The sequence below is a fragment of the Sparus aurata genome, chromosome 15, assembly GCF_900880675.1.
Source record: "Sparus aurata chromosome 15, fSpaAur1.1, whole genome shotgun sequence".
Lineage (NCBI taxonomy): Eukaryota > Metazoa > Chordata > Actinopteri > Spariformes > Sparidae > Sparus > Sparus aurata.
The window spans coordinates 12,923,438-12,934,005 of NC_044201.1; the positions used below are offsets into that span (position 1 = coordinate 12,923,438).

General features: G+C 40.8%; 1 protein-coding gene across 1 annotated transcript; it reads right to left on the reverse strand.

Annotated features, from left to right (window-relative positions):
- Nucleotides 1-1,597: 1,597 nt before the first annotated feature.
- btbd3b (BTB (POZ) domain containing 3b) lies at nt 1,598-8,907 on the reverse strand. Its single transcript, XM_030441742.1, has 4 exons — nt 7,900-8,907; nt 6,738-6,828; nt 4,685-4,803; nt 1,598-4,009 (listed from the first exon to the last, which is right to left on the reverse strand). Exons 1-4 carry the CDS (start codon nt 8,208-8,210, stop codon nt 2,977-2,979), a joined length of 1,554 nt encoding a protein of 517 aa, XP_030297602.1. The 5' UTR covers nt 8,211-8,907; the 3' UTR covers nt 1,598-2,976.
- Between the last annotated feature and the right edge of the window lie 1,661 nt (nt 8,908-10,568).

The window sequence follows — 10,568 nt, forward strand, 5'->3', positions numbered from 1 at the left end:
GCCGTCATAGATCAGTTAGCAAAATGAAAATAGGTGTGTTTCTCTGTGTCTGATGAAAGCACGCTTGCTCCTGACTCCTGGCACATTCTAGTCCCCTGCTGCCTCCAGTGCAATTAATGATCTTGCTTACAACATTAGTGCCACAATCATGAAAAATTGTGCTGAAGCGCAGAGTCCCCCAACATATTGAGTTCAATTCATCAAGGGCTTCATGCTCATTGGCGATGTCAAAGTTGGTCTCAGCATTATTGAATGCTTTGGTAATCAAGTACCTGCCATAGGCTCCCTAGAGGTATAATGAGCATACAGTTCATGAAAGAGATATAATTTGTCTCGAGATTTAGTAAATGACTCATCTTATGTTTTTTAACTTTTACAGCAAATCAGGCAGGTGGAGAAAGTAAAAAAAAAAAAAAAAAATCCATGAAGTGTCTTTATTAATCCTTTGTTTTGCCAGTGCTTGAGCAACTTTATCTGTGATTGGAATTTCAACTTCATCTTAAACACAAGTGAAGCACTTATGAAAAAAGTGTGTCTAAGCCAAAGATATGAACCAGAGTAGAAACCCTCTCATCGATTTTTGTCTTTTTCTATCAGCAGACAGACACATCGAGATCGACCTTGAGTCAAACAGCCAGTGTGGTATACTGGGAATTCATCAGTTTAGGTTTCTTTTAGACGTTTAGGATTGAAATATCGTTCTCCCTTTATCTCTTTATACTTGAAAACATGTGATGGCCATGTCAAGGAGCCAGTCTTTTTAAGTGCAACCCATAAAAATTCAGTATTGTATGCCGTGTGGTCATCACTAGGGCTGGATATTGTTAAAAAAATTCTGATGCCAGTATCAATATATGGACTTTGATAGCAGTTCCTGAATGAAACAACGAAAATCACATTATACTTTACTCCAAGACCTGGAAGCAGCTAGAGAAATTGTTTTACTCTGCTGACTTTATTCAACCTGGATAGCTTAACTTGAATAAAGAAACTGTTGGAATATTTATGCAGTATTGGACTAGCAAGTAAGCAACATGAAAAGAAATTACTTAAGAGGATGCACAGGGACCATCTTAGCTGATGATGTGGTGATGGGACTCACCTATGAGCAGATACAGGTTAGCTGTGCTGGCTAGCTCACAAGCAGCACAAAGTTCACTTACAGTAGTTGTCTGTGCAATAAACTATGGACCTTGTCTCTGGGCATGATGTCTTGTCTCTGAATGACAAGGCGTTACTTTAATACTCGCTGGTGTCAAAGCAATTTGGACAGTGTGATTAAAGTACACACTTTTTCAGGCCTGATCTTCATGTCTGTATAGAAGTGATGGCACATCAAAAAGCCATACTTATCAAAATTCATATCAAGGAAAGCGTGGTATTGTGTTGTGGATTTCAGTGGGATGCAGCATAGAGTTTGACAAACAAAAAGCGGGGTGTGTAAGTGGCATGAAGATAGGGATCATCAATCTGCAGACAGCTGCTCTCCTTGGCATTGTAAACCACTGCAGTGCTGAAGGGCATCATCTGTCCCCATCTCCTAATTTCAGGCAAGGTATGTAGCGTTATCGCTTTCACAGATGGGATGTACAACCTATATGTACCACTTGTTTTGTTTATTTGCATCATCAACAATCATACACATTCGTTGGTCTCCCAGCACTGTAGCACGTAAACACAGGACATGAATGCCAGTTTGTCCATCAGTTGTCGTCAGCAGACGAGCCTGTGGATGTTTATCCTATGCCAGAAACAAAAAAAATAAGAATCACAGTAAATAAAAAAAATAAATAAAAAAACCTGCCTTATTAAAAAGAACAAATAAAACAAACTAACCATTTCAATTACAAACCTACATCAGTGCAATTCTGTAGCATAAACAGTATGCTTCTGCAAGTACTGATACTGTATGATCACATTGGGAGGGAGTGCTCAGCAGTTCAGCGTGTACAGAGTTTTGTTTTGTTTTTTTTTTAACAAAGAGAAGTAAAAGTCCATAAGATAAACAGCCTCTAACACTGAATCAATCATTGATCTTTTTGCTGTAAACAAAACAAAGGCGCCAGAACAATTAGTATTACACTGTAGATGAAATGGAACAGTTCTGCCCATGCTGTAAGTACTGCAATGCAGACAGATTTACATAGAAAACCAAAGAAATCTTTCACTCTACCACGCAGTGGTGAATGGTGACAACTTTAAGTAAAGTTTTACTGTTAACATAATGAGACTGATCTAAATGAATCCCCACTGGAGTGACTGAGATGAGTGTAGGTGCAGAGCAACATGCTACAGAGAGATACTGTAGGGCTTATGTGTCTCATTATATCTAGTGCTCCCTAATCTAAGACCCCTCAAGCCCTCTCTAAGTGCCCCGTTACTAGATTCGAAGTATCAAAAAGCTGCAGATTCAATTAAAACCACTCAAATATAGATGCCTCATGAAATTTTAGAATGATATTAGGTATCATACAGCCTTTTTCACTTCATGTATAATGCTGATGGTCCAGACTGAGTCATGGCATGAAATGCTTGTTTCAGAATATAGAATGTGAAGTATTGCTGCTATATATGTGCATTCTATGCAAGCATAGAAATAATAAACATACTGTAGCATATTCATCATATAAGATATCTTTGTGGGCAGCATTGGCCACAGTCGTGGCATCATATACATTTTGGAATTTACATATATTTATATGTACATGCACGTTTAGTGCAACATATTTTTTTTATCTTTAGGACTTTTTTTCATCTGTGTATTTGGACGATTCAACATCTTGAAACATATATCTGGTCCTACTCAAATGGACCAATTACTGAAATGAAAACCACACAAGACCCCTTCGCAGGTCTGAGATTTCTTTAACAATAGTGATGAAAATAAATAACAGAAAGTGACACTATGCACAGAGTGATATTTTTCTATTTTCCATAAGTGCACTGAAGATCTGTTGAATGTATGTACAGGGGCTGTCAAGCGTAGAAGATGAGCTCAGGAATCTGTCCCCCCTGCACCCCTGTGCCGTTAGTGCTGTCCGAGGAGCACTGGAACTGAAATGTCACTTTCCCACACTGCACCTCTGTCATCCCTTCTTGTCCAAAGTAGCTCAGCTCGTTCCCATCCAGAACCACACTGGCAGTGTAGAAGGTATCAGGCTCGATCTGGACTGGATACTCGAACCAAACAGGAAAGGTGTTGCTGGAACCGTCAGAGAAATATTTACTGAGATTTTGTCCCAGAAGTACACCTTGACGTTTCAACTCAATCTTGGCACTGTACTCTGCTGAGCCACAGCTGGATCCATACAGTCCAAAACCAGCAATGAAAACTCTTTTATCCACTGCAAACTGTATACTGTCACAGCGGCCCCGATAGCGCCACTGATTGCTTCGGTAGGCACAGGACTGGAATCTGTGGCAGCGCTGGGGTGTCAGGCCCTTCCTAGGCTGGCTGACAAACTCCAGCTCAGGCTTCTTTGCTGCTGTGTACCACAGGAATATGTCATTGGTCTCAGTCAGTGTCAACACACCCGACTGGGCTGCTCCGTTGGCAAAATCATCCAGAGCCATCGTAGGGATACGTATCAGGAACATGGCCTTGCCCAAAACCTTACGCTTGTTATCAGTTGACGAGGTGAGCTCCTGTCTTTGGCACTCAGCCTCAGCCCAGTTGAGTGCTGCCTCAAATACCACTATCTCTTTAGCATTGAGTGTCTCTCGCTGTAGGATACTCTCCAGGGTCTGGGAGTCGATGTCGCAGAAGCCCTCCGAGCGTAGCGCCAGCTCGGCCTGCGCATCAATCACCTCCCAGCAGCGCTGTGTCAGCTCTGGCTCCTCGAACAGGCAGCTCTGAGAGAGTAACACACAGGCATTCTTGGCACTCAGGCTGGTCTCCAGGAAGTTGACGCAGGCACGTGCCAGGTGAGGGACAATGTACTTCTTGGCAGCATAAAGAGTTGCCAAAACTGTGTCAGCACACAGGTCAATCTCATCACAGTAAATGTACCTGTTGACAAAAAAAAATTGACATTCTTGGTTAAAAGACAACAGATTGAGTGCCACAGAAATTAAATGCAATAGACATTTTTGTTAAGATGATAATTGTACTGCAAAATCAGACCATATGGTATGATAAATATAACAAAACTATTTTCATTTGACACTTCAGTTGGTTGTGGTTAAGAGCTTACTGATATGATTTGTTGCGTTGTAAGCAACAGCATTGCTACATCAGTCAAAATCATGTCTACAATTTAACAACAATCTAAACAGAATGAAATCACTGTGCAGACTAATCGAACAACACAGTAGTATTCCTCCTACACTACAGTCCACCACCAACTCTAGCTCTCTTACAAGGACACAGAAAATGAAACTGAGAAAGTGATAGAGCAGCCAGGAGGAGGTTGAAAAGAAGTGATTCAGCGTGAAGAAAAAATTATGACATGAAATTAATAGATACAGATTCTACTAAAAGATAGAGGAAAAAAACTGTCATTTAATTTGTCTGGCAAGCTAAGAACTAAACAGGTGCCAGATATCTGCTCTACCATACATCAAATTGAAATAGCTGCTAAAGACGATATTATTTGTTGAAATTGTGGTATCATAAGATCACAAAATGGGGCCAGCTGAAGTAAATGCTCTATGTTATAGGGTTAAGAAAGAGGAGAATCCTTACTTCAGCATTGCCAGAAACGCTGCCGGTTCCACATCTGGAATATGGATTTCATCCTTGTTCTCAGCCAGTTCACCATAAAACATTGCGTGGAATACTGAGCTGCCCACAGCCAAGACATACTATTGGAAGAAGAAGAGAAAACACGGTGACAGAGTGAACAGAGTGAACAGAGAAACGAAAACATGCTTAAGTTTGTCTGTGATTTAATTTGCAGCCACATGATGTGTAGTAACATTCAGGAAAAGAGACAGATTACTTGAGATGGGAACTGTACTCAATGCAATTCATTCACATGTAGGTCTTACTTTTTACAAAAGAGCACATCTATATATGAATTTTGAACAGTGCCTCCATTCTAATCACTGGAGGAATTGAACCTGTTGAGATTCTCACATAATGAGCAGTTCTCAGTCAGTTTGCTATTTCCCCTGAGGACGGGGAGGCAGATTTCTAATGAGCAAGATTTCCTCTGATAAAAAACAAAACAATAGAAAAATAGGAAATCCTAATAACACAACTGAACAGATTGCAGCTTAAGTTCAATTTACTCAAATTAATGAGTCTGAACTCACTGATGAAATCAGATGCAACACAATGCGACTAATTATTTCAGTAATAGGCACTGTATACAATGTTATGAATTCTGTAATTACACTACAAGCACATTCATGTTTTATGTCTGTGTGTGCAGCACAAGTATGTGTAGGTGGGTCTGTGGGTGGTATAAATTCTCTCAAAAAAGGCACACAGGCAAGTAAATTGCTGTGAACCCTGTCTAAAATAAACCGTGCAAACAAGGGTTTATAAAAACAATACTGTTGTTGTTGTTGTTGTCGCTACACACTGAAATCCATGTTTCTGTTTCCAGTTTGGCTTAGTTGTTTTTTATGTGGATTTAGAGACAAGTATATAAATACAGCATATTGGAATAAGATGGGTCCCACCTCTTGACCCATTTTGTATTTTACAGATGTTCACATAAATTACTGCTATTAGCTCCCTGCTGCATCCTCCATCCACTAAGGATATATAACTTTGTAAATTAAATCATGACGCAAGACTGAACTCCTGCCAAAAGAACACAATAAAGATTGCTGCCCTGAGCGTCATTATATCCCATTGGCATAATGTCTCAGCATAAAGTGCAGTCAAGTCTTCCACAATGTTCTTCCATAACTGCTTTCTACAAATGCACAAAGTGCACTGCAGCTACCAATCATAGATAATACATTTGAGTCCCATAGAAAGAGCAAAAAAGATGACCCAGGCCATGCTCATCTGACAGGGTAGATCTGGAGTGGATAGTAGGGCCAAAGTAAGGGCTGCAAAATCACTTAGCAGATTTAATGTGAATGTTATAATCATATTCAAAAAGAGTAGAGGGAATGATGTGCTCTAAGATGAGGCACATGGTCTAGGCAACTATAAACCTCAATCAATCATTTATGTGAACATCTTGAAAAGAGGTCAGGGAGTGAATTTAACAAAGAGGTCAAGCTGACCTGCTGGTTATAACTAGAATAAACAAGATTAATATGGGCCCAATTTGACCATGTATAGTAGTCATTGTTCTGTCTTTCCAAAATTCAAAAATATGATTAAGTAAATGCGCACATAAGTATTTCCTGGAAGTGAAATGCGGAGTTGAATGCATGTTTGTCTATATGCCTTATTATTGCAACTGTGTGCCGCTGGATGTGTTTGATTAAAAGTTGCATAATTGCAGAGCTGCCTGTGAGAAAACTGAGCTAAAGCAGAGACAAAGGCGATCCATTCTGTGTGAGATGACTGCCGAAGAGGATATCCCTTCCTCCTTCGCTCACTCTGTGCCTCCATCCTTCAGCCTCATTTGCATAAATAATTGAGGACTGTCTCGAAAAAGACACATGGTGCGGAAGTGAGAGCCGAGCACAAAGGATTTTAGTTCTATTACAGCTGGCAGTGAGGAAGATTATTTTTATGCTGATATGATATGAACAACACTGGGCCTGATTGCTGGTTTGTTAATTTCCTCCATGCTGCCGTGATCTTACTGGTTGATGAGATTTCTTACCCTGTGTCCCGGCAGCCGCTGGGTCCTTCCAGTCTGACCCACCACAAAGTGAACATCTGCCATCAGCTCATTGTTGAACATTACTGAATTTCTAGAAAGGGAAAGAAACAAAAGGAGACATTTATTGTGTATGTTGTATTCTGTTCATTTTCTTGAGAAGAGAAGAAAAAAGCTCAACTTGGAGTCATTTGCATCAGAATTAAAGAAGAATAGTGCACTTAGGCCTATTATGTAAATGAATAATAAAACTACCAATCAATGGCCAATTTAGCTGATGTCAAAGCGAAAAAAGTTGCATACATTTATGTTTATTTTCTCTGCAACTCTAAAAGCAAGAGTTATATGATTATGTCGAGTGTCCCAACGGTTTCAGGCGATATTTAAGACCTTTTATTGATTTGAAAATCTTACACAGCACACTTAGACACAAAAACATTTTCAAAAGTCTATCATTTTTCAGCTCTTTATGTCTACATGACATACTGGCAAACAAGACAATGAACTGAATGGAAAATCCCCACTGTGAAAGAATGGGACCAACAATAAAGCTGTGTTCATATATTATTGAGTAGTGGAACATGTCACAGGGGTGGGTAAACAGCCCCATGATGTTCTGGAGAGACAACAAAGCCAGGTCGGAAAGTACGCATTTTGCTCCGGACAGCTGGGGTCTTTTACTGATAGGCCAAGGTAAATATTTTGCTTTTAGCACGGAGCAGCCTCTGCCTGTTGTGCATATCAAACGCACCCAGTGCCTGTCCGCCCTCTGTTATGTCAGAGCGGCAAAGTCTGGACGAGCAGGAGAGGGTGTAAACAGAGATACCCCCCAGCAGATTGAGGGCAGGGCACAGGGAACACCCACCCACACTCTCACACACACATACACACACACACAAATATACCTAAAATATACCTAAATATACAAGAGTGATTACCTATATAAATGTTTTGTGAAACAGTTTAGATTTAAGGGAGATTCTGTTCAGAAAACAGGCAATTCAAATGTAGTGGAACATACATTTTCTTTCATACTAAACTTTTTGACATTTTCTAATAAAAAAGCCAAATTCATCTCCCCTACATATAATGGTAATGAAAACTGTTTTGACAGCAGAAATGGTTCCCAGTTCAGAAAGAAAAAAAACTTGCTGTCTGTTCCTACCTTTCTCTTATAGTGGAGTAGAGTCCTTGCCAGTTACAGTTCTGTATGGTGTTGTTATTGTTTAGGTTCTGCTGCTGGTACTGTTGCACTGTGGTGGTGGATGCCGGCTTTTTGGTGGGAAAAATGTCCGCTGCCATCTTCTTCTTTTTCTTGCTCCTCAGAGTGATTATCTCATAACAGACTGGGGGCAGCTTGGAGCCACCACTGGCATTCCCTTTCTTGGAGCTCTTACTTGACTTGCTTTTCACTGACTCAGGAAGCATTAAGAAGAAAGTCAGACATTTCATGTTCCTTCCCTTGGCATCGACCATGAGTGTGTTCAACTGCCGAGCAGTGGGAGCGCATGCAGAGAAGACATTCACCGGGAGCAGGCAGGTGTGAGGGAGGACCGAGGGGGGACTTGGGAAGAGGACAGCAGCTGGGCTGTACTCAGCAGTGCAGTCGTCAGAGTTTCCGTATGAGGTCTCACCTTTCAGGAACCAACAGGGTAACTCTCTTGTTTTGCCTGTTTTCCTCACTCCTCTGACGGGTCAGGTTCAGACTGGGGATCCGAAGGCACTTTTTCTGTGTGAAGTTTGATCTGCTGCCAGAAAAGCTCCCTGGGTTCCCATCCCTGCTAGTCCAGAGTGATGAGATCAGCTCTCAAATCTTTTCCTCGTCTGCTCCCTCACCGCTCTCACTCACTGCTTTGCTGAGGGTTGGCCTGACAGCCCCAGATTTAGTACAGCTGCAGTGGTCCTCAGGCAGGCAGCGGTGTTTACTCCTCTCATTTCCTGCTCTTACTCCTGTGCTTTTCCTCCCCTTTCAGTCTCTCCTCATCCGTAGATCTATCCTTTTCTCTCTGGCAGCACTTGTTCTTTTTTTCCCCTCCCTCTCCTCTGTGAAGCAGAGTCATCTGCAGGATGCTGTAGCCGTGGATGCTGTGCTGCTCCGCTCAGCCACCCGTTCTGCTGACTACAGAGGTTGAATGGGAGAGCGCAGAGGAGATAGAGAGCCCCCCTCCGCCTGCCCCTCACAGCACAGTGCACGGCTCTCTCCGCAGCTCAGCCAATGGCAGCACACTGCATTCGTGATTGGCTAACGCAGCCGAGTGCAGCACATACTTGAATATGCAATAGTCAACGTCTCAATTAAAGTGACAGCCATGCCCCATAAGAATGATATATTCATCTACAGTTTTGCTTCCTGTGTTTGCTTTACCTGGAGCCACAGCATTCCGTGTGCACATCAATAAATATAGACTCTGCGTTATAATTCAAAAGGGCAATGCAAATGTACAGTACAAGCTCTTTTTAAGGGCAGAATTTGCTTAATTCATGCATCTTCTGACAGTTATACTTGAGCCTTTCAGAAATGTATACAAACAGTTTGAAATTGCATTTCATTGGTCTTTGCAGCTTTGAGCGGACCTCTAAGTAATATTTACCAGTACAGTATAGTTCACATATGTTTTATTATAAACAAAACATTAATGTAAAAAAATGACCAACCATTTTTATACACATTTGTAATGGAGCATACTTGCTTCAAACAGAAAGGTAAAGCAAGCCAGTATGTGTGCATCAAGGTCGTCAATTAAAACAACACGATCTTTGCAAACTTTTATAGGAGCTTAAAAGCTTTGTTACAGAGTAGATTTTCATTCAAATACAGATGCTTTGGGATGGCAGCCGACCAATCTTCAGTGTTTGAGGAGTTGGGAATGAGACAACTTTCCTACAAACTGGACCTTTAAAAGGGGTTGTTCTAAAGTGTGCCTACATAGTGTTGTTTTGATTGTCCAATTAATCAACACACATTGGCCTTTCTGTTTCTCTCTCTCATTATGTGTCTGCTTTGTTGACTTTGTTTAAAAACCTAAAAACATCTCAACAACTGGGTGCATTTCCAATATTGTAGGGTAACACTTAAATGCTAAAAAAAATACCTAAATACCTGTATCTTTAAACAGTTTAGATTTGATTGGACTTCCAGTTATTGCGTTTTAGGCTTGCAAAACTGCTGGCCTTTCTTCTGAAAAAGCCAGTATCTTCCAATTCCAACCAAGACGAGGTGCTTGTGTTCAAGCTTTCTTGTTAAGTCATCTCTTCAGGAGAGTACACCGGGCTATAAATGTAATGCACAATGTATAATGCATACAGTTTCCTTGCTCTTCTTGTCTACTTAGGCCTGTGCACAGTGGGGTATTCTAGTTAAAGTGCTGGGATGATTTAGCTATTTCATGGTGGTGGGTTGAAGTTTATGTTAAGAAATGCTGTCATAACTGATGTAATAATTATTGGGTGTTTTATTTCTTTTATTTAATGGCGCTTTTGTTATATTATTGCTCCTATTATGTGTAATAGCACTATCACTTAATGGCAGTTCATTTGCAAATTATATCATCTCATATTTATGTGACTGAAAATCCAACTGACAAAAAGAACAGGATGAGGTGAATACATTTAATTGAAAATGTCTTCCTTGAACCACTGTCACAATATTGATTTTTCCATAAACCCTAATTAACTGCCTTAGTATTTGCTCTGCCGAGGAGCGTCAGCCCCCTAAGCACCCTTATACAGCGTGTGCTGTGGAACAGAGAACATTTTCTATGGTAACATGGAGACAACATTACAGGGCACCATACTCTCAAATTGCAGGCCACTAGAGATGTTACCTTGGTTACC

What these genes read in the sequence shown, in the direction of transcription:
- btbd3b (XM_030441742.1), bottom strand. Translation starts at nt 8,210, where the DNA reads ATGGTCGATGCCAAGGGAAGGAACATGAAATGTCTGACTTTCTTCTTA. An exon ending in AGCGGCTGCCGGGACACAGG is followed by an intron (nt 4,804 to 6,737) that starts GTAAGAAATCTC and finishes TTCTTCCAATAG; the next exon opens with TATGTCTTGGCTGTGGGCAG. An exon ending in GCGTTTCTGGCAATGCTGAA is followed by an intron (nt 4,010 to 4,684) that starts GTAAGGATTCTC and finishes TTTTGTCAACAG; the next exon opens with GTACATTTACTGTGATGAGA.